Raw genomic sequence first — 25,260 nt, 5'->3', positions numbered from 1 at the left:
ACAAATGCTTTTATGTAGATTTTCCCAGTTTTTTTAGGATATTAATGATAAACAAGGAAGAACACTCATATTAAACTGAGTTAAGGCTTAAGAATAATTGACTGTGAACCTACTTTGAGTCTACTACGTATACGTCTGTTTGAGAGGAGGCACTGCATTTCTGCAATCCTAATTGACCTAGTTGTATCAACTAATGTTCAAAACATGACACAGAATTAAATATCATGATGAGTAAGCAATCCGCAAGCCTTTCTCCGAATATCTTCCGGTTAACCGCACGTTTGATAAGCCGTGACATAAGAACTCTTTATAGGTCAATCATAACGTAACATCGATGGCAACACTGGCCGCCGCCGTCAGTCAGTCAGTGTGCCCCGCACAGTCATGCTGGCGCGACGTGCGTTCCCACCATAACTAAACATTCCATTTTCAAATAAAAAACGCGCATATTCCACACATTTTTACGTAAACAGTGCATTTATCATAGAAAATCATGTTTTTATTACTAGTTTTAGCGTTAGTTGGGTCTATTGCCCTGTGTTTTTTGCTAATTGATTCCCTATGGAGTGTTTTGGAGCTTATATCTTCGTATTTGATGCCATATTTTCTGCCTGCTGAGGTGCAGCCGCTGTCCAAGAGATTCGGACCTTGGGCTGGTGAGTTCCAATTTTTAAAATTGATTTTTTTTTCTAGGCATAGACTAATGTTGTTTACATTGAGTTAGGCCAGTGCTTGCGTCCTACATCCTTCCTATCTAAGCAAGCAGGTTTTATGCCGTTAATTATGGAATTGATGGCAAATAAGCTGTAATGTTTATCGGTTAATTTATTTCAAGTAACTTAGTAGGTAAGTAAACAAGTTAACGACTACTTGTTGCTTCTTTTACCGATAACAAATGTTATTGACCAATTTCGACATGTGATAAATATTTTAACATATCTGATTAGGTGTTTATTTTTAGTTCCATGTGGGTAATCAGTGCATAGTAATAAGTTACGTGTTCAATACATTCTCATTCTAATCGATGTTTGATGTTACGACATACGACAGTCGACATGCCATGCAGAAGTTATCTAAAGACTCTTAGGATCGATAAATGCCACCTTGATTGCGTTTATTAATAGATTTCTAGACTAGCAGAACTGGGAAACTCTATGCCTGGTAACTACCATAGGAGACTACTTTTTTTACGGATCTAGATACCTACCTTCATTTTTGAATCGTCTCTTTTATTAGTTGAACATTGGACTTTTAGCAGATTAAAAAGAACAAGTTGTAAAAGTTTTTTTTTTAGGTTGTAATTTTCGTTCATCTCGATCGAAATATTTGGAGTTTAAATGGTCAAAAGGAAAATTAATATGGGGCTTGTACATCATGAGCAGGGCTTGAACGCATAAGTAAATTAAACCACTGAAAATGAAAGCTTTTCAGTTAGGTATGCATTTTAGCTCATTTGTGCCGCAAAATCCCTAGCAACATCACTAACTCAAATGACTTCATATCTAAAAGTTCAAAGTACCTACAGACACATTCCTATCAGTCATTACCTAAATAATTAATCATGTCAATATCGTCTTCACACGAATCACAGTGGTGTTAACAAAAATACGGTCAAAGTCCAGTTTTTTATCAGCGCTAACCGCGTTTTCCGCATATTTTCAAAAAGTCGATTCATCAATCAAAAGTAGCATTTAACTGTCTCCAGGATTTTATCTCAAAGGGTCCAGTTCATAGACAATTTGTCTATGTTCAGTAATCTGTGGTATCAGCTTTTCCCGTGGAAGTCCATATATATATGTATGCATTTTCCATGGACCTAGTTGACTGAAATAAGGAAACAAAAAAATCGCATTCCTGATACCAAACTGCGTATTTTAGTATAGGTATAGTTAGAATTAAAAACCTAACGTGTTTTACGCTAATGCAGAGTTTTGATATCGCTGAATAACGCAATTATCATATACATATAGGTAAGTAGGTATGTCAATTCAGATTGAAGTTGCTAACCAACTTTTTATGATAAAGAACTTGTTATATTTTCGCGAAACAAGTGACGTGCTTGAAAATGCTCTCATTCGTCAAATTACTGATTTCCGATTCTTTTGTTTTTCAGTATTTGATTAATTGATAACAGGTACATGAAAGTAAAAAAAATAAGTACCAATATGTACTTAAATGAGAACAAAATCAAAAGAGCAGAACAAAAACAAGTAAAAAATTAAACGCAAACGCCAAAAATTACTTAGGTAACATCTTAAACTTCGAAAAAAACTTTTGATGATTCTAATAAGCTATCGAGGACACGGCGTTAAGCAATTTTCAAAAGGAATTAAAGTAAAAATAGTAATTAAAAAATGTTTACAAACATTTTCTACCGGCAATGTGGGAGCACCTTACCTCTGAACGCAAAATATTAATTGTACCTTGTTAAGTATCTTAGTTCCTGCTTTGTGAATTAACCAGCGTATTAATCTTTTTTTTTGCTTGCCTATAAAAAACAATGACCAATGACTATGTAACATTCGTAGGTACTTTGAAAAACTGGTTTCTGGGCCTACCACACGCGAAAAAGGAAGGTAATCGTGACAACGTACCGTAGGCGAATTTGGTTTGGTCCATTCTTGTTTCTCGCTTAATTTATTTAAATTGAGGCCCTTATTACTCTGTATTTAAGTAAAACATTAATTATAGCTTTAAAGTTAATTTTAACTTTTGTAAAGATTAAATGTAAAACTTAATTCAGGTCTTATATAAAGCTGCCAGTGCTGCGGAATGGTTCAAAGTAGTTACCACGGCCCTGGTACATAAAGGGCTTCAGAAGGAATAAACACCACAGGGAACCCACAGGGGGAGGGGGTCATTTGATTATTCCCCATAAAAAAAAGTCTTATATGTATAAAGAAAGCATTTATAGTCATTGTTAGCATCACAACAACCGATTACAGAATAATTACGTTACATAATTACGGAACAGGATACCTATTTGATAATATTTTAGGTAAGTACATGAAAACGTGGAGAGGAACCTTTAGGAAACGTGTGAAAACGCGATGGTAAATTTAAAATCGTGCAAGACAATCGCACAATTTTCTCCTTCAATCAGCAAACTGTAGCAAACATTGTTACTCTTGCACCATCTCACCTTCCTAGCTCGGCGCGATGTGATGGTTCCGCTGCTGCGGCTGCAGAGAACCTCAAACGGCGCAAATATAGCACCCTGGTTGGTAACTATACCTTTGAGCCGTTTGGGGTTGAAACCCTCGGGCCGTGGGGTCCAAGTGCTCATCTGCTTTTTAAAGATCTGGCAAAGCGACTTGCTGACACTTCAAGTGACCCAAAGGCTGGTTTTTATTTTGGTCAAAAATTAAGCATTGCCATCCAACGTGGCAATGCTGCCAGCCTCTTGGGTACACTCCCGGTGGGCAGCGATGAGGAGTTTTTTGATGCCATTTTTTAGTTGTATATATGTATAAATAAGGCTTTTTTTTACGTCATGTAAATATTTACATAAACTGAACCTGTTAAAACATTGCTTAATTATCATAGTTTAATTGTCACTTTTTCTTAAAAAACGTGCAACACAACACATAGGATATGGTGAGGTATGGACGTTTTGGAGGTGGTCTTTGTGTGACATACAAAAAGTGCTGATTTACCAGCCTCATTTGTAAACTTACTCATCAACTCGCCCACACAAATTTTGTCCACGCGGGCAAAACGTTAAATTGTAAAATTACCTAATTATTATTTATTTCGTCATCTCGCCCGAATCCGGTGAGCTGAGCTGACTATGATCGTTTTTGAGTTTGAGATTTGATAAGCATTTAAAATGGCGTTTTTATGCAAATTGGACATTTTATTCCGAATATAACTATGTATATTCTGAAAAAAAAAAACGAGCAGTAATAAAATGCTTCGTCTTGTCTTTCAACGGTTAGGTATAGTAGGTAAGTATAAATTAATGCTATCAATTACTATCAAAACCAGTTTCATTTAAAGCAATTAAAATCTAATAAAAATAATTTAGAAAAAAACTTCACGCCCCATTTAAATCTACAGATTTCTTACTAAGTGAAGGTAACTCCGTCTGTCTGTCTTTTACGCCAAAATTACAGAACCAAGTAAACTGTTTGTTAGTTAGACAAATAGTCGATGAAACAAACTCGTCAGCCTTAGTAACATTAGTACGTATAGATTTAACTAAATAAATAAAAAGTTTGTTGTTCTGATCATAACGCGGACGCGAGGTTTTTAAAGCAAAAAATACAGCTTTTAAATATACATCATACAAAGATACATGCGTGTGTGTTGATTACTTCAGCACTAGTAAAAAAACATACAAAAAAATTACATCTCAACTAGTTTTGTTAACGCTATTGTATAGGTTAAAGTTTCAACAGTTATAAAAAGAAAAAATATATATAAAATTAAAATTTTTAAAATCTTTCAAATTTTAAAATTGAAAAAGGTACATACCTATACCTTTTTATATATCGAGTTGCCCGGATAACTAGGTTGAGAAGGTCAGATAGGCAGTCGCTCCTTGTAAAACACTGGTTACTCAGCTGAATCCGGCCGGTAGACTTTCCGGCCGACTCCAACAAAGTTTGGAAAAAGGCTCGGGAGATGATGGGAGATGATATATACTTTCCACCAGCCACTTCGACCCGATTCCTGGGGGTAATGAGTGAAAAGTAAAGCGTATGTAAATTAAAATTACTAACATAGTTAAAATAGTTACTAACATAGTTCTACAGTTATTATATTTTATGTATTGCTAACACGATATGGACCGAAAACAAGACTGAAATAAAATTTTCTTCAAGACTGTTCGGCAGTTTTGATATGAAATCGCGACATACAGACAGACAGAGTTATTTCGCATTTAGAATATTACAGTTAAGAACAGGATTACTAATGAGTTACTGTAAAGGGCTTATTACATTTGACTAAATTCAGTCGTCTAAATAGGTTTGTCTAATTAGGTTTCTAAATGATTCAATGAAACCTACCTTCCTAAATGCGATTACATTTGACTGAATTTAGTGACTAAATCATTTAGACGACTGAATTTAGTCAAGTGTAATAAGCCCTTAACATAAGGACATTCACATTACAATTGGAATTGGTACGCAGAAAAAAGCGAGAAGCAGATTAAGTATAACCTTGAATTATTTTTTATTGACACTATTATTTAAATTAGCGTGCCTCCATAATTGACACAAAGTAATGTTATTATAATACTAATGAAACTACTTAATCGTAATATGCAAAAATTTACAATAAAGATAAAAACTGTCCCAGTAAAAAAAAACCTTAAACTTAATCGTAATGATTTAAATTCACACAATTTTAAATAACGTAATTTAAGTTACGGCAGCCATTAAGATTATTTAAATAAATTAATTAATAATATAAGGAAAGGCCAAAGTAACAGATTTTTAAGTTTCTACATTTTAAAAATGATTTTTTTTTAATTCAAATGGGACGATACAATTCTGGTTTTACTTATAACGCCTGTAACTAGGCACCATTAATTAGTTAAAAATATTTTAATGCGAAGTGACTTGTTTTTATTTTAATTGCTATTTTTAAGAACTTGTTTTTTAAACCTGTATTTTTAAACTTAAATCCACATTATTTCAGTTTACTATCAGGTTTTATAACTTACCTATTATTATTCTGTTTCTAGCGGTTTCCCCGGAAGACTTAGGATAAAATATAGCCTAAGACTGTGTGTCATTCGGAGATGGTGTAGCTTCAAGAAAATGATTTTTTAAATCGTTTCAGTAGGTTACGGAATCTTTACACCCATTTACATCATTTACATCTTTACACCAACAAGGTGGACAGACGACCTTATAAAGGTCGCCGGAAGACGCTGGATGCAGGTCGCCTCCAACAGGTATCTGTGGAGATCTAAGGGGGAGGCCTATGTTCAGCAGTGGACGTCCTATGGCGGAGATGATGATGATGATGAAATGTTCGTATAGAAGTTTTTATGTTCCAATTACTGTGTCCTTGGATTCAAGTTTCTGTTAAGGATGTAACTATACCTACCTATAAATAGCTAGTACGACAAACGGTTCCTGTGATTATTGATGGAAATTGAAGCGGAGAAACGTTTCATTTACATTAAGAGCCCCCGCAGACCACAGACTTTTTATCGGCCGATAGTTTGGTCGGGCTCTTAATCAGTACGCAGATGTAAGCAAGTGCGCACACTATGACGACTTGGTATCGGCCGATAAACAAGTTTGATGGGCTTCCCGATTCAATTCAAACTAAACTGTCGGCAAACTATCGGCCGACCGTATAATCAGTATTGGCTCCCTACCACACGCGCACACATGACGATTTTTTAGTCGACCGACTAAGCCGATAGTTCAGTTCGCTTCGAGCTTTGATTGCGAATGGTCGTTCGCGCGTGTTTTGTAAAATGGCGTCGCCCAATTCTCAGTCACTTATTTCGGAATCTTCGATGGTAACTTTTCATGTTATGCGCTAGTTATGCTCATTCGATAAAAGGCGATTTTTTTTTTTCGGATAATCGAGTAATTTGGAATGCATAGTGTAAAATTTTCCATTTAATAATCTATCACTAAAGATAGGATGCACCCAATACTCTCGGGCTCTCTTTTTAATTTTCCTTCTCCGGTGTATGAGAGCAATAATAACATTTCTATGCAATGTTTTATTCATTTTCATTGTGCGGTGCGACCACTCTGGTTCAGTTGGTTAGAAACTAGCAAATAGTCGGCAGACTGTTGGATAGTTTGCGCTCTCATCACCGACTAAACTGTTTAGTTGGCTCGGTGTTCGTACTAGCAGGCCAACCCGACTAAACTATCGGCCGATAAAAAGTCTCTGGTCTGCGGGTACTCTAAACGGTGCAGACTTTTAGTCGGCCGACAGTTTGTTCGGGCTTCCATATCAATATGGAAACGAAGTACGCACATAAAACAATGATCAGGTATTTAGCCGGTATCGGACTGGCTAAAAGTTTGATTGAATTCACGATTTTCTTTAAAAAACCGACTGTTTAGTCTGCAGTGTTCTTTTATGATTTCACACCAGCATGATAATTTGAAAAATGTATTTATTGATCATATTTATGTTCTTTACTTAACACTTGTAAACGGAAAAGTCTGGTGACCAGTGATGTTTATTAAAATATCATTGACTTTGACCTCTAAGCTAGCCACCTGAATATTAATGCAAAATTTAATTGTACAGGTTCCTAAGAAAATATTAATGGCTTTTCGAAAAAAAACTCTTTTAAAAAAAGGATATAATAATTTTAGACGTAGATACTATTCTGAATATTTTAAGTACTGTCATTTATGACTTCTGAAAGGAATTCTAACAACGACTTTTTAATTTCACGCGGTCACTTATAGACAAAAAAATCCTTTCCATTAAGAGGACGAATTGGAATTTTTGGTGCTAAGGATCTCAATTTTTCTCAGTAAATACAAAACGGATCAAAATACAACTTGGTTACCTGAAAGTTCATGATATAAACCTTATTTTGTTAGACGTAGAAACATGATTAGGTAAATTTTATAATAGAGAAAAATATATCAAACATACCTCTTTTTAAAAAGAGATTCACATATTATGGGCAAACGGGACCGATTTAAGCTTGTTAACTTTTTTAGTAGTTGAGTATATACATACTCTTTAAAATTGTAGAAGGAATTTCTATCAAATTATCATTTCTAAATAATAAAATTACAAAACCATTTTGTCGCTTACGACTTTTAGTTATAAGCTAGCGCGCGTATTGTTATCCTCGCCCCGCTCAGACGCTCCGACCCCTTTTGGCGCCTTAGATGCGCGTACCGGTTATGGAATTATAGTTGACCAATTCGTCGCCTTAACTGAAAATTTTACTATCCCATCCAACACACAAAATATTTTACACCAACAAATTCGCACTAAGCAACAGTATACCATAGAGTTTCGCAACACCATAACATCTTTATGGCCAGCCATCATGTGGCAACACCACACAACTGAAGTTATGACATGTCAACACTAAACATTAGTGGCCTCTTGTGAAATACTCTTTGGTTCTATGAGACCCTAGTAGGTACTCGTAGACATTAATGGCTTACGTTCCCAATAAATTATCTATCTATTGATTTTGCTTACCAGAGATAGAGTCCTTTTTCTAATGACGTCAAAAATCATCAAATGACCCCTTTCGCTGTGGGTTAGCAGCGGTGAGGGAGTGTCAGACTCTTACTGACTAAAAACCGTCGTGTTCGGTCGTAGGCCTTTTATGTACCAGGGCCGCGGTAACTCTTTCGAACAATCCCGCAGCCCCGGCAGGCAGGGATAGAGTCCTGGCAGTAGTCCAATACAAGTACATATTGTCAAATTTTTATCTCTCGTAAGCTTTACATCAGATAGGATAGATTGTTAGAAACGGCCTTAGTCACTTGCATCTTTAAGTTGTGAAGTACTACTATATACTACAATTTATTAGACAGATTAACAATTTGATGCCATATTAAAGTTTGGTTGAGGCTTTTATATATTTTAAAGTTTATGTTCAGTTACGCCCGCGTCCCGTGGAAGATAACTATCTACATATTTTCCGTTAAAAATAGATTGTATCCTTTCTCAGGCTCTAGACTGTCTCTGTACCTACCCATTGTTTCTGTAGCTTTGGCTTCAAGGATCGATTTACTCATTTACCTACTCTTATAGTAAGTTCAACTCAGTCTTGCGCGCGGCCTTATGTGTGGGTAACCCTTGTACATATACAGTGACTTTGTGTGCGTGACAAGAGGTACAGTCGGGTACAAATATACAGTTATTTAGGGGTTGTATACGGCTGTTTAAAGAAAAACAGTTATTACGTAATTTAATGTTTATATATTTATAATGATTCTGAATCGCTACTTGAAAAATCAAATTATGAATTTTCGGATTCGCTACTCTCCAAGGTGAATTATAAATTCTGACTCCATGTCAAAATGTCTATAGTATTCTTCTTTTTTCTTTTGTACATGTCGACAAGTATTATACCACATCCCTTCATCAATTTGACTTAAACGTTCATTTATGAGTTTCGTTATTTCCGTCTTATTTTGGTCGACATTATGCGAAGCAATATAATTTTTTTAAAATTCCGCACACATTTTGTTTACATTATTATACTAAATTATACGTTTTTTTACATTCTTAGTCCACACTTTTATTTATTGTCCGCGTACCCCGAGCTAGAAAATATGTAAGGAGTATTTAATTCATCTTAGATATTTCACCTCATTTATTTCTTAGATACTGTCAATGTCAATTTGAAAAAACGTATGAGAAAATAATGAAAAACTGTAAAATGTAATAATAAAAAGCTTTGAATGTTGTTTCATTTTTTGAAACGCTACCTGACTCCTTAAACGTTTTCTCCGTGAAGAACTAGACATTTTCGTAAACGACTGTACCCATAACAAAAGCGATAAGAACACGTCATGCTCGGACGACGTCACTGTCATACAAATGAAAGTTGTATATTTACAAGCCGACGCACACATAGGGCCGCGCGCAAATCTGAGTTGAACTATCTATACAATCACTACTTATAAAATAAGAATACAATGTTTAATTAGCACCTATGCTTCATACGTTTTTGTAAGTTATACTTTTACATAACGTTGAAGACTGTATAAATCAACGTATTCAAATGCATTTTATGATTATTTTATTCATATAACCAAGTGGTTATAATTATAAAAACACAGCCAAAAATGCTGTCGTTTTTATGACATTTGGAGCCGTTTTTTAGCCGACAACTTTAAATGCCAAATAAGAGTTTTTGTAACCCACATATCGTAGGAAGAATAAAACTATAAGATGTAATAAAAAAAACATATTACTTATAATAGAATGTCTAGTAGGTATCTCTGAGTATACCTATCCGTAATATTGTAAAGTTGATGAGTTTGTTTAAATGCGCTGTTCTCAGGATTTATTGGACCGATTTGTAAAAATATATATGTCTGGTTATTTATCGGGGGTCATAGATTATTTATTTATATTTATCAGCAATATAAACTTTAAACACTCTTTTCAAGAAACAAAGGAACACTGAAGAGTTACCGAAAGTCATGAAAAAGTTTTGTAACAACAATTCAACCGTAACTCTCAAAATATGTATGTGCTACGGCGCCAGAGATAAGTTTTTTGTTTTTCATGGGGAATCGTCAAAAAACCCCTCCCGCTGTGAGCGAGCAGCTCGTGGGAGTGTCAGACTCTTACTGACTAAAACCCATCATGTTCCTTGTGAAGCCTTTTATGTACCAGGGCTGCGGCAACTCGCGCGAACAATGCTTTGCCCGACAGGCTTTGGCCCTGGTGTGCCCTGGAGAGAGAGGGTCTTTGGTAAAACTGCAGTAGATTGCGTGCTAAAACTGCAGTTTTGCACGACTAAACCTAACATTATGTTTCGTACAGAGCTCATTATGTCAGAAGTAGCGAACATTATGTTAATCGTGATGTGTGGAGATGTGAACGTTGTAGAGTAGTAGGGGTACTCAAGCGGGTTACGTCAATTGCCTGTTTGTCCCCATTGTGTATCTCACTTGTGTTTAACACTTAACTATGTAAAAAGAGGTATGTTTTATGGAATAATCTTCAAGGGTGTAGGTGCACTTCGTTACGCTATTAGGTAAATGCAATAATGTATATTTTTTTGGTAATGTCGATAAAATATGTGTTATGGGACAGAGAGATATCTTAATTTGTTCTTCAAGTTTGTAGGTATATTTGGTGCAATCTCTACTGATATAATAAAGAGGAAGATTTTTTGTACCCTAAAGGGTTCGAAACTACAAAAACGATTTAACGACGAACGAATGCTAAATAAAACCGTTTAAAAACGTTCTCACTGTTGGAAAGCTTAACTCTTCCCAAGAATTATAGGCTATATTTTATCAGTATTAGTATTCTATTCACATAAAGCTAGTAGGGATATAAAATCTTATGGGTAAACGTCATCGTCGTACATAAAAAAGCGTAAAAAAAATCTTGAAAAAACTATAAATAAAAATGAATATTTTTGAAAGTTCATGGCATCCTTTGTCTATTAGCATTCCGTGATCCGGTAATTACCAGACCTCGTAGAGATCGTGTATTGCTAAACAGATAAACGTAGAATGTTTGCCTTTCTCAAAGCAAGAGGAAAAAGGAATATGCTGATGGCCTCTTGGCAAAATTAAACTTTGACTCTATTGCGGAACCATGGCTCGCTTAGACAGGACATTTTAGTACCTTAGCTAATGATTAGTCAAGATATTTTATTTATATTTTATATAGCCGCACTTTTAAAGAAGGTAGGTAATATGTTCACAAAGAGTAGGTTTTAAAGAAGGTAATATATTCACAAAGACTCAGTTACATAACATTTACAAGCAAATAAAGTTATTTAAGGCAAATGCAAGATTGAAAAATGCAATTTGATTCGATACACTTGATTGCATATTAAAGGGATTGTTGACAATCTTTTACCAAGGTGACTTATTATAGACCGATTATCCTAACTGCATAATTTAGTAAGAAGACCGCAGTCGCAAAAGCTTCACGATTCTACTCCGCCTATCTTATTAGTACTACAGAATAAATAACAGTGCCCTGTTAGTCTTGGTTTTGAGATAATGCGCAATAACCACCGGTTAACTGTTTAGTTAGTAAAAACGAGATTTACTTTGTTCATTCATATGTTACAGCCTTTTTATCGTCCCACTGCTGGGCACAGGCCTCCTCTCACACGGAGAAGGATTGAGCATTAAATTTGTTCATTAACTTAGCATAAAAAAATTCAATTTTTTAAAAATCTTCTTTGTTTATTATTTTTTTATGAGCATGGGTACGCAATTAATATAATAACCAACCCAAAAAACTAATAAACTAACTAAACTGCACGTATAAATGCATCAAACATTTTTGTTTTTTTTTTATTAAACAGCAACTTTGTCAATGTCAATTTGTGATTCTCGGATGACCTCTCCTTTCGTAACAACGGTAGATTATAATTAATGGCTCAAATCAAGTCTATAAATATAAAATATTTTGTTTGTTAATCTATAATTTAGTAACTTTTAGTAAATGTTAAAATGTTGCAGCAGTAAAAACGTTATGTCAAAAGTTTCCTTATTGAATTTACGATGTTCCAAGCTGATTTTATGGTCTACTATTTTATATTTGTAAGTACTAATAAAATACGTTTGAAATTACTAGTGGCAGTTCTTGTGAGTCATTTACCGTTCTTGTATATCTTCCTGTTAAATTGTAGCCTTTATTCTGAAGATTGGATATCATAATGAAATGAAATCGTTTATTTTGCAAGTTAGACATTACATCACTTTTACACGTCATTTGCGTGCATTTCCTAATGACTGATCCCTGAGAAGAAACGCCGAAACAAACTCAAGGGTCATAGTCTCTTTTAAAGTCCAAACATGTTATAAATCAAATAATATTATGTGTGAGTGTCACCATGTACGCGGTCTGGAATGGCCTTTTGAGGAAAGAGCCACATCAGGCTGGAGCTGACCAGTCCCAACAGACGGCATGCATGCATCAGTCGTCGTGTAGGTCAACTGGTCAACCATATCTTAGGGAGCTCAAAGACCTGTACCGACCCATACAATGTTCTCTCCCTCGTCCTCAGTGGAGCAAGAGAGAGTGTCGAACTCTTTCTGACTAAAACCCTCCTTTGTTCCTTCTGGAGCCCTTTGTGTACTAGAGCAGCGGTAACTCTTTCGAACAATCCCCGCAGCCAAGGCAGCATTAGGCATATTCCTTTGTGTACTAGAGCAGCGGTAACTCTTTCGAACAATCCCCGCAGCCAAGGCAGCATTAGGCATATTCCTTTGTGTACTAGAGCAGCGGTAACTCTTTCGAACAATGCCCGCAGCCAAGGCAGCATTAGGCATATTCCTTTGTGTACTAGAGCAGCGGTAACTCTTTCGAACAATGCCCGCAGCCAAGGCAGCATTAGGCATATTCCTTTGTGTACTAGAGCAGCGGTAACTCTTTCGAACAATCCCCGCAGCCAAGGCAGCATTAGGCATATTCCTTTGTGTGCTAGAGCAGCGGTAACTCTTTCGAACAATCCCCGCAGCCAAGGCAGCATTAGGCATATTCCTTTGTGTGCTAGAGCAGCGGTAACTCTTTCGAACAATCCCCGCAGCCAAGGCAGCATTAGGCATATTCTGTCCTACATTTTTTGTGAGTAGTCTATAGACATAAAGTTTTATAGTCTAGTGGGTTAAGTATTAAACGGGATGAGTTGACCTCTTTCATTTACTGTAAGACAGCTCAAGTCAACAAAGTAATTTCTGTATTTTGCATTCTGTAAAGATTTTTTTTAAATGTCAAAGTCTGATTGAAGATGAGTTGTGATCGGTACTCCAAACTTAAAATGGGATTTTTCCCAGTCCAAAGTACTGACAGCCCCGGATCTTCAATTTTTTTCAGGCGGGGCAAAAACTGAAAAATGCCGCCCCGCCTACCTACCTACTTATGTTTATTTTCACCAACGAAAGTCCCTTTTTTGGTAGGTAAAGGACTTAAAAAAATGTGTCGAAATCATTGTAGTGAGCCTGTTGGCCAGGTTTAAGTTATGAAAGTCGAAACAGATTAAGGAACACAAAAAGTTAGTAAGTTTTAAAAAGCGCTGTGAAGTAATAGGTGAGCAGTCGGAAGCGCAAACTTTTTTGTTTTTGAGGACTCCATAAATATTTTGTTTTGCTACATTTGATTTATAAAAGGTAAGACAGCGTGGATTCGACTCATGTAATCAACAAGGCAATGTCTGCGTAATATTGCGCGAGCGAAGCGAGCGCGAAATTTTTTGATTCTACGACACCAAAGTACCTGATTAAGTACATTGTCAAGCAACAGCGTAGCGAGCGCGAACTTTTTTAAGTTATTTGTTTGAAGACTCACAAATTATACTGGGAATTATGTACAAATAAAAAGAAACCGTGATTAGAGCGAGTGCCATTTGTGTTCGTTGATTTGGTGCGTCAATAAAAATAATAAACAATCAGAAAAATTGTACATAGATCGTCATTTAGCCGTGAGCGTAGCGAGCGAGAATTTTTTCACTTACTTGGAGGATGTTAAAAGTGAAAAATAATGAAAATGATCAATTAAACAAAGCGAAGGCGACTTTTTTAGACACTTTGCTTGTCATTATCATGATACAATGGAAGTTCCTTATCAAACGGGTGTAATTTCATCGAAATTTCCTGGTGGTGGGGCGTCCCGCGGCGCCCCTGAGGCCGAGGCGCCCGGATTATTCGCACACCCTACACCATAGGTTAAGACGGCCCTGTGGGTAACTATTATGTTAATCTGTGATGTAGGATTTTAAATCAGGCAGCCGCCTGATTTTGCCGCCCCCTGAATTTGCCGCCCGGGGCATGGGCCCCGGCTTGCCCCCCCCCTAGATCCGGGGCTGAGTACTGATACTCCTCTAAATCATGTTTAGTTATAAGAAAGGGATATTTTAAAACACTCGAGTACAATATCAAAACAGTAAAACGGTTTATTCAAAAATATCGAAACTCGTAACATTGCTATCAATCATCAGTATGGACCATTTGGTACGGGCGAAAATTTTACCAAATATGAATAGTTTTTCAAAAATGTTTTGATGTAACATAAGGGTATAACAATGACTTATTAAAACTGCATTATCAGTTTTCTGAAAATTACATCAAAAACTTTTCAAAACACCAACAAACTTTCTGCTAGGAATTGGTCTTAAACAGGGTTTTACCACTATCTTAGCAATTCTCCGAAATTCAAATTGAGAACACATTCTTACGCATGCTTGGCTACCCATTTTGATGCTCGCAACATTTTCCAATCATTAAAACCATTTGAAACATACCTAAAGTTCATAAAACCAAGATTTCGCATAGGTGCCCGCTTTTTTTGCAAAAGAGTGTAGTTGTTGAACAGTTTTTCACTGATAAAAGATATTAAAGGATGAAGATCATTTATTTTGTTAAAATAATGGTACATGTTTACAAGGCATTAGGATTAGGATATCTAAATTGTGTCATAGCTATTGTTGCATAAGATGTCAAAATATTAATCAGCATGTTTCGCTTGTAATTGGCGCTCATTTTTTTTCCAACATTTAAAGCGAATCTTCACAGTATAACTGCAAGTATACTTAGTATAGTCATAGACAAACCTTCTGCGGTCTTGTTTTAGTATCTATGACTGTTTCAGCATTGACCCCGGCAAGTTGCGCCAACGCATGCTTGAGACATTTGTAAATTCGTAAGACACCGCTAGAAATGGGTTTTGAATACCAAATGACGAAATATTTGCCCACAATAATTTCAATAGTGGTTTCGGAGCAATAATTTGCTATTTATGGAATTTTTATTAGATATTTTTTATATTTTCTTCAGTATTATATAGGAAAACAGGAAAATGACTCGAATTTAAAACTGGACAGAATATTCAAATAACTCGTTTTGGATCCATTTGGCTTGGCTAATTCAAAAACAAAATACTTGATTTTCAACTAAACCCATAAAAAACTATTAATAAATAATAGGTACCTATATCCTCTTTGATTTTCCAATAAAAATCAAATATCAAAGTTTTTTTGGACTGCGAATGTATTTTTAAATAAAATTCAAATGTCAAAGTTTTTTTGGACTGCGAATGTATTTTTAAATAAAATTCAAATGTCAAAGTTTTTTTGGACTGCGAATGTATTTTTAAATAAAATTCAAATGTCAAAGTTTTTTTGGACTTCGAATGTATTTTTAAATAAAATTCAAATGTCAAAGTTTTTTTGGACTTCGAATGTATTTTTAAATAAAATTCAAATGTCAAAGTTTTTTTGGACTTCGAATGTGGCCTTCAGCGTCTGCGTTCACTCCGGTGTCAGTCAGTTGCGAAATTTTTGGAGGAACTGTCATTATTTTGGTGAACTTAGGTCTTACCTTACCGCAAGTTTAAGTATTTCGGTAATCATAAGCAGTGCCACAGGTCATACCGCAAGGGTGCTTTTGTTTGTGACGAAAGCAAATAGCAACTCTGTTATGCGGCATTACGAATGGTTATTTCGACAGTTTCCATTAATGCACAAAGCTCCATTAAAGTTAAAGCTTCGTTAAATCTATTGCTGACTCTTTCTTTGGCAACAAGATAAAAAGTGTTGGCAATATTAATGAAGCTTTGCAACTGACGGTTTATCCGATTCAAACTTTCACAAACACTGTTCAGAATATTTTTATCAATCACTTGCTGTATTCGGGTCAAATATGTTACTCGGCATCCCGAGTAACATATTTGACTAACATATTTGAGTAGTTTTACAACAGTGAAAGATTTTTTTCAAATTGGTTGAGTAGTTTCGGAGCCTTTAGGATATCAAACAAACCAAAAATGATTCTTCTTTATATTATTTTTAGGTAAGTAGGTATATTGATAGATTCTACGATATAAAATAAAATATATTACCTAGCATATTAAAATTCAACAATACAACACACACAGATAATAGAATACATAATAGTATTAACAAGAATAATAAATAAACAATTGCAAGCGACGCAAGGGACACGAGGTATGACGTAAATGCGTTGCGTACGCGCATACAAGCCAAGGTCAATGACTTTCATAGGCAAGACATAAGAAAATATAGGCCAATTAATGCTCTTGAACTTTCAATAGGTTATGGTTTGAATACTGTGTCGGTTCGATTCGGCAATGATCGGTTTATTTCGCAACAGGGTGCGGGATCAAGACAAGCTGACAGAATCTAATAAAATAATGTGATCTTAGAGTTTTTTTTATTGGAAAGAAATTGGATATATAAAATGTTTGGAAAAATGTTAAGCACTAATTTCTGCGGGACAGTTAATCGAGGCTTTGATGATTTGAGGATTCTCGACACGTGTTTCACCATTAGGGATGATTTATATTAGGCCAATGATTAGGCCAAAAATACAAAATGTATGTAATGTTTAACGTCCGTGCCCCGTTCGAGCCACGTACACGGCACGCCCCGGACACGGCCCGGCCTAATATAAATCATCCCTTACACGAGGCATCTTCAGGAAATTATGATTCGTAATTTCTGTCTCGCTAAAATTAACGCTGCACGTTAAAAAAGAATGGAGTGGATTAGCCCAAAGTAATGCAATCACTCCATAATGTAAATTAAATGTATTTAAAAAACAACCAAATAATAGGTAATTATTTCGATGTAAAATAGTTTTATGTTTTTTGCGTATTTTAGTACAGATTACTATAATAGTTGCTAATTTTACTTTAAGTTTAAGTATGATGTCAACTTCTTGTAGCACCCTATTTAAGTGGTACTAGAATTCGATCAATAGATATTTCTGAGAACCATAATAAATCAAAATTGTATAGACCACACACACAAGTCATAATATAACCCACAATAGGTAATAATAATACTTAGTTTGCGGAACTATAAATCTTACACGTGGCCTGCATCGTATTGAATTCAGTCTTTTTAGAGAATAACATTATGAAGTGTAATATGAACATTAAGAAAATGTTTAATTCGAATTTATTTATTAAATACTAGCCGTTTTCCCGCCGTTTTAGAAGCCTCCCGAATTAACTACTATTCGTACTGCGATAAAATACAGCCTATGAGCGTATGTCACTCGGGAGAGTGTAGCTTATAAAAGCTACACTCAGTGTAGCTTATAAAAGCTACACTCAGTGTAGCTTATAAAAGCTACACTCTCCCGAGTGACATAGGCACTACTACTACTAGCTTTCCAAAAGTAAAAGAATTTTTTAAATCGGTTCAGTAGTTTCGGAGCTTCCAAGGTACAAACAAACAAAAAAGTGTTTCGTCTTAATTATATTAGTACCTATATATATGTATATGTAGATAGTACAGAAAAACCAAATTACGCAAATACTTATTTATAAGATCAAAAAATAATTAAAAGAAGTGTTAACGACAGTGTATTTTTAAACTCTTAAAATACCCTGTACTTTTATAGATCCAATAAACAGGTTCCTTCATTGAAACGAGGTTTTTTTTTCATTTTGAAAAAGCATTATTGACCTTGATTTATTTTTAAATGACTTCGGAAAAGGACAATGCCGTGCTCTAGATAAGTATCTTAGGCAAAAAAAAATAATTTTAGTAACTTCAAAAGACAGAATTATGAAAAAAATATTTATAAAATGTTTGTGTATGTAAATGGTTCCGTAACCAAAGGGTAAAATGGGACCCTATTGTTTTCGCTCCTTTGTCCGTCTGTCCGTCCGTCTGTCACCAGGCTGTATCTCATGAACCGTGATAGTTAGAGAGCTGAAATTTTCACAGATGATGTATTATTATTGCCGCTATAACAATAAATACTGAAACTAGAATTAAAATAAAATAAATATTTTAGGGGGCTCCCGTACAACAAACGTGATTTTTTTGTCCGTTTTAAAAATAATGGTGTTACGAAACCCTTCGTGCGCGAGTCCGACTCGCACTTGGCCAGTTTTTTTCGTATATTTTCTTTTTACTTGTCCAATTTATATACTTCTTCACTTAATAGATTATAATTTTTAATACTTACATTCCTACTCTGTTTTTTAAAATCAGGCAAAAATGGGTCAAAGTCATAAAATAAGCGACCTACACCTAATTTTTACATTTAATTACCCATTTTAAATCTCATTATTAGGTAATTAAATAAACAAATTATTACTATTCGCATTAATCACGCTCTTTAATTAATAATTAATTAATTAATAATTAAATAATTAATCGCGTATAGAAAGCGAGAGTTCACGATGCGCCTGACCTCTAAAGGTCAATCAATACTTATTACTTGTAAACCTTGATTTTAAATAAAATGTACCTAAGTCATTGAATAAGTATAAATGATGATGTCACTTAATTTAAGATTCTAATGCTATATCTATATTGATGATGTGCAGTGAATTTTAACTCTAATATAAAGTGCTTTAATATTACCTGCCAGGAATTGAATGGGGGATAGTATTGCGTTTATAGATTACAATAGTAAAGATAAATAATTGATTAATTGTCATATTTTTTTTCATACAAAAAAAAATACGTATAAATTAGACTTAATTTATTAGTTTAAAAAATCCAGTAAAGTTGCGCGTTGCCACTCTTGCAGAACAGATAGAAAGAGATAGCAGTTGTTTTCATTGACGAAGCGACACTACGCGCGTAATTTGTGAACCACGTTATGCAGAGTAGAGCCGATGTTAATTTAACTTTTTTAATGTCTCAAATTGAATTGACTGTTCCGGGGAACGAAATTTCTTCACTATTGTAATCTATCAACGCAATACTACCCCTCATTCAAGTCCTGGCAGGTAATATTAAAGCACCTTATATTATACAAATCTGTTTGCCCGCGGTTTCTAACGCGTCCCGTGGGGACTGCTGGTAGGATTGGGATGAAATATAAGAAAGAAAGAAAAAAGTTTTTTTTTTTTAATTGGTTCTGCAGTTTCGGATCCTTGAGGGTACAAAAAAACAATAAATGTTAATTCTTTAAGTGTAATCTTAGTGTGGAAAATAACTGTTTATATTTACAAAACGATTATCGCCCGTATAATGCGAAAAAATTGGGAGGAAAAATCGATCTTGTAAGCGCTAGTTTTAAAATCGCTGTTAGCGCAAATTTCACCTGCATGTTGTACTTATTGCAGTTACTTTAAACAGTATTCTTTCTTTACTTCCAGTGGTGACAGGTGCTACAGATGGCATCGGCAAGCAGTATGCGTTGGAGCTGGCTCGCCGTGGCATCAACATCGTCATCATCAGCCGTAACCCTGAGAAGCTGAAGAATGTGGCCGCAGAAATTGGTTAGTATCATACATATTAAAGAGTCTTTCTTACGGGCATGCTTTTTACTTTATTCGTATTGGGTTACTCGGGTAAAAGGGTTGACGAGGTCAGATAGGCAGTTGCTCCCTGTAAAACACTAGTACCCAGCAGCATCCGGTAAGACTGGAAACCGAAACTAACATAGCTGGGTAAAGGCTAGGCAGTTGCAGATGATACATATTGAAGAGCTAACGCTAATTTTCTGTTGAATAAGGCGGTCCACGTCCGATAATCGGCAACCGATTTTTTGTAAGAGAAAAAAAGAAGACACTGATAGCAATAGTGTAACTACGCATTCTTCAAAATGTCGGTCATAACATTTTAGGCAGATAGTCCTACACAAGTAATCGGTACCTACCCGATGATCTATCCTACAAAATGTCTGACAAACACTATCCCATGTCCTCCTCCCGAGTCTAGCTTAAGGGGAGGTCCCTTTAATTTGCAGCTTAAACGGTTCAGCCATTCTTGAGTAGTGTTAAACTAATATTTTATATGAAAATATCCTCCTCGCCTCTTTTCATGTATGTTGGTATACGAGTTTTCTTGTCTGCAAGACTTGCTTGAGGCACTAAGCTCTTAGTTTTTTATTAGAATTGTCATTTATTTATTTAGAACATATAATTTACATTTTTAAATATTAAATATAAAAATAAAAAACATTTAAAAATATAAAAAATAGGTTGCCACCGATATCGGGCACAGGGTCCAAGGTACCGGTGGTTAGGGTCCCAGAGACAGAAACCTCCTCACAATACAGCCTTGGCCAAAAGTATTGAGCACCCATGACATCTTTCAGTTTTATGCGGAGTATCAGATAGAAATAAAACAAAACTTTTTTTTTATTTGTAATTTACTATTTATTAATTGAAAATTAATATTTTGTGGGTCAACCCTTTGCCTTAATTACAGCAGAAATTCTTTTTGGTAAACAGCTAACAAGATTTTTTCAGTCTTCAGCAGTAATCGCGTTCCATTCTAGGCGCAGGTAGCGTTTCAATTCTTCTCTGTTGTTAATTGTGTGGTGCCTAACTCGACGCTTTAATAAACCCCATAAATGTTCTATGGGGTTCAGATCTGGCGACTAGGCAGGCCAGTCAAGAAGCTCTATGCTATTTTCCCGAAACCAAGTGCAGTGCGGGCAGATTTGTGGCAAGGCGCGTTATCCTGCTGGAATTTATCACTATCCATGTTCGTGTCACCGAAAAGTTTCGTGAATGAAGGCAGCAACGCAGTTTCTAGCACATTTATGTACTTAGAAGAGTCCATGCGGCCCTCACACAGGAACAATTCGCCAACTCCAGAATCGGTCATGCAACCCCAGTCCATTATACTGCCGCCGCCGTATTTTACGGTTGGGACCACACACTCTGGCTTAAATTCTTCGCCCACCCGGCGACGCACCAAGGGTACACCAGGTGTACCAAAAATCTGCAATAAAGAGAAAAATATTGAGTTCCGGAAATAAAAAGAACTTCCTCTATGCGTTTAGAATTTAAACCATTTTATATTATTTTGTGAGGGCATTAAATTGACTTACTCACCTCAAAGTTTCATTCGTCTGACCACACAACATTTGACCAATCTTCAGCGGTGAAAGTTCGGTGTTGTAAGGCCCATTTGTACCGAGCTTTTTTGTTGCTCTCGGAGAGCCATGGCTTCTTCCTAACTTTACAGCCTTTCAGACCAGCTTCCTGAAGCCTTCTACGAGTAGTTCGAGCAGAAATTGTTTCCTTCATTTGCTCTGAAAACTCAGCAGCGAGCTCTGAAGATGTTTTTTTCCTATTTCTTAATGACTCTCTCAGTAACTGACGATCCTGACGGCCTATGGTGATGCGTTTGCGCCCGGTTCTCGGTCTATTTTGATGTGATCCGGTATCAGAGAATCGCTGAATAGCATAATGCACGGATCGGCGCGAACATTTGACAGTTTTGGAAATCTCTACTTGTGATTTCCCTTGCTCGTGCAGAAGCTGTATCTGCACTCGTTATTCTAAAGAAAGTTCGTTTCATTTTGGCATATCGCAACTATAACACTTAAAACTTTGAAATAAAATACCAAAAGCGCACTAGATCACTGGATGTTGTCACAACGAGCGATGGTAGCGAACTAGAAAATAAATTCAAAAATTGTAAAAGACACATTTTTTTGCACCCAGGTGTTTTATTGCCAGCTGCGGCATAAGTCATTGTTTTAAAATCTTTGAAGATAACCGATAAAAGAATACTTCAACGATAGATTCGAGTTTCTCCCATAATTACCGCGATCTAGCGAAATTTGTAAGGTGCTCAATACTTTTGGCCAAGGCTGTACGTGCCGTATCAAGGAGTACTGCCTTCTGAATCAGTCCCTTGATCCAGCCGCCCAACGAGAGCCTCCTGAGGTGTTCGTCGAGGCTCTTGGCTATTAAACCATTGGCCGTAACGACAATCGGCACAACAACAGCCGTGTCGACACTCCACATGGCGACAACCTCGTGCGCTAAGTCGAGATACTAGAATACTTATTAGAATTATTTTTATTTTATTGAAGTTTTTTAGTATGAGAAGATCAAGGTTTAAAAAACAACTGAACTAATTTTCATTCACATGGCTGTTTGGCTCACGCAATGCGATTGCATAAAAAATGCGCAGCAAAAAATATTAATTTATAGTTATAAAATGTCACTTATAAATAAATATCCGGGATTTATTTATAACTATATCGAATGTCATTTTATACCGCCGGTTTTCACGGAAACGTAACTGAGTGCGTGAACTATAAATAACTAAGAATAATTACAAAGTTTAAGATTGGCTTTATTGAGTACATATTCTTGGTTTAATTGTAAGGGCCTAGACCTGAAAAAGGACAACGGCTACCTAAGGACCCAGATAACCGACGCAGTCAAACATCAAAATCAATTTGGTACATTACTTTCGAAGACTTCGCAGTTAAATAAATGTTCGGCTAGCAAACTTCTAACGCTGCGTTCAAACCAAACTGACTGTCAGCCGCTGAACGTGAGCACAGTTTGAACACATTCTAAGGCAAACTGTTCGGTAGTAGCAATATTATTTGTTTGAGGACGGAGTGTCAGCATCCTTATAACGCTGACCGTAAATACAGTGACAAAGTATTGCTGAATCAGCGGGAACGTTGCAACACAGTGCATTTGTGCGTTGCTGTAGCTACCGCAGTCTATTGTTCTCATTACTGCAACATCTGCCTAATATTCACATTGTTTGGGAGTATTGCGAAATGATTCCTTAGAAATCTTTGCGTATTCATTCTTCGAAATGTTCGTGGATTCTACTTTTTAGATTTCTATTCTGTACCTGTAGGTACCTATTCATTGTTATTTTATTGCAAACGGTTTATGACGTTATGTGGACGTAACAGTCTAACACACCTGTTTGTAGCTTCAAATGCATAGAATTCTCTTAATCATAGAAAAGTTCTCCTCAAATCTGCACTTGTTCTTCTTTTTAACTCTTTCATTCTGGTTTCCACAGAGAAGCAGCACAGCGTGAAGACGAAGGTGGTGGTGGCTGACTTCAGCAGGGGCGCGGAAGTCTACCCTCACATTGAGGAGGAACTCAAGGACATACCTGTCGGAATACTAGGTGAGCACACTTGCGAACAACACTATTTTTGAGGAAAAGGGTCATTTTAGGAGCTTCATGCAGTAGAAAAATTGGGCAGACAGTTGGCCAAAACTAGAAGCAATTAAAAGTTCTCTTGAGATAAGTTTCCACAGCACAGCAAAGAGTTTTCCAGCGTATGTATCTAAGTAATCGACATGGTAAGGTGCCTCAGTTATTAGATTTGACATCTGATATGAAATGCATGAGAGAATCTAAATCTTCATCATTGCTGAACCAACTCATGCATCCATCAACCATCATGTGCTTATCATCATTACACAATATAACTTACAGTTACACTGCCTAAACCAATCAAGCTATAGTCTTTTCCCAAATTCAAAATAAGAAGACTGTCAATTATCAGTATACCTTCTTAAATTCCAGTCAACAACGTAGGCGTGAACTACGACTACCCCATGCCTGTCTGCGAGACCAGCACCTCCAAGGTCTGGGAGCTGATCAACGTAAACGTTGGTGCTGTCACCTCCATGACCAGGATGTTGCTGCCGGGCATGGTGCAGCGAGGCAGCGGAGCCGTGGTCAACGTCTCCTCAGGGTCTGAGCTGCAGCCGCTGCCGTTGATGACCATTTATGCTGCTACTAAGGTGAGCTTTGGTTATTAAATATGATAAAAATTTTATACCTCCTCTCTACCGGATGAACAATCCGACAGGACCTGAGAGGTCCTGTCGGATTGCCGTTCCATCGGGCTATAAGAGTATAGGAATCGAGAATGTGTTTGCACAAATGCTTGTGCACTATAATATGTCCTGCGCAGCTGGCTGATCTCCTCATCAGAGAACAGCCACCGAGGCCGAATCGGCCAATGAACGCCACTATTGTGATGAAAATGTTAAAGAGATAAAATAAATAAAAGCGATATAATAGAAATTATTCATTGAAACCAATTCAACAAGACCTCCTTCCTTCTAGGCGTACGTCCGCAGCTTCACCCACGCAGTTCGCGAGGAGTACTCCACAAAAGGCATCTACATTCAGCACCTCGCCCCTCTGTTCGTGTCCACCAAGATCAACGCCTTCTCCCAGAGGCTGATGGACGGCAATATCTTGGTGCCCGACGTGGCGACATATGCAAGACATGCCGTGTCTACGCTTGGGAGGCAGCATAATACTACGGGTTATTGGCTGCATGGGATACAGGTAATTCATCTTCTCTTCTTCTTATTCTGCTCTTCTTCTTGTGTCTCTTCTTGTTATCCTCACAATACCAATTACGTTATGTACAAGGACGAGCTTAACCCAGAGTTGGGATAGGGAAGAGAAAGGTAATAAGTGCACAACAATAATACTTCTGTTGTCACCTCGTGAGGTAAATTGTCAAAGGCTATTAAACTGAGCGGGAATTACTAGACACTCTAATTTCAATCTTATATCTTTGTTCCAGTACACCTTCATAAAAGTGGCACCTGTATGGCTGAGGACCAGAATTGGATTGCACATGAACGAACAGTTCCGACAGGAGTACCTCAGGAACGCCAAAATCAAGTCCAACTGAGGGTCTAGAAGCCAAGTCAGGGAATAATGTTCCATTTTACATCGCCATCATTCAGTACGGGAATTAGAGTAAAGTGTCTGGACTCGAAACATCTCAGCACACGCAGAAATTTTGTTTTGAATAGATGTGAATTTTAACTTGTGATATTGTTTAATTAATGTACTTTTTATGGATGTAAATAAAGTCTTAATTACAAATGTGTGGGTTTTGTTTTGTGTTA

The 25,260-nt window shown here is 36.4% G+C and overlaps 1 protein-coding gene across 1 annotated transcript; it reads left to right on the top strand.

Moving 5' to 3' along the window:
• The first annotated feature begins 349 nt into the window (after nucleotides 1-349).
• LOC124646210 (inactive hydroxysteroid dehydrogenase-like protein 1) lies at nucleotides 350-25,237 on the top strand. Its single transcript, XM_047186308.1, has 6 exons — nucleotides 350-656; nucleotides 19,753-19,875; nucleotides 23,393-23,503; nucleotides 23,909-24,129; nucleotides 24,458-24,685; nucleotides 24,930-25,237. Exons 1-6 carry the CDS (start codon nucleotides 494-496, stop codon nucleotides 25,038-25,040), a joined length of 957 nt encoding a protein of 318 aa, XP_047042264.1. The 5' UTR covers nucleotides 350-493; the 3' UTR covers nucleotides 25,041-25,237.
• Nucleotides 25,238-25,260: the final 23 nt, after the last annotated feature.

This window comes from Helicoverpa zea, chromosome 3 (genome assembly GCF_022581195.2).
Source record: "Helicoverpa zea isolate HzStark_Cry1AcR chromosome 3, ilHelZeax1.1, whole genome shotgun sequence".
NCBI lineage: Eukaryota > Metazoa > Arthropoda > Insecta > Lepidoptera > Noctuidae > Helicoverpa > Helicoverpa zea.
The sequence above is the reverse complement of the archived record's forward strand: the minus strand, read 5'-3'. Positions and strand labels throughout refer to the sequence as shown.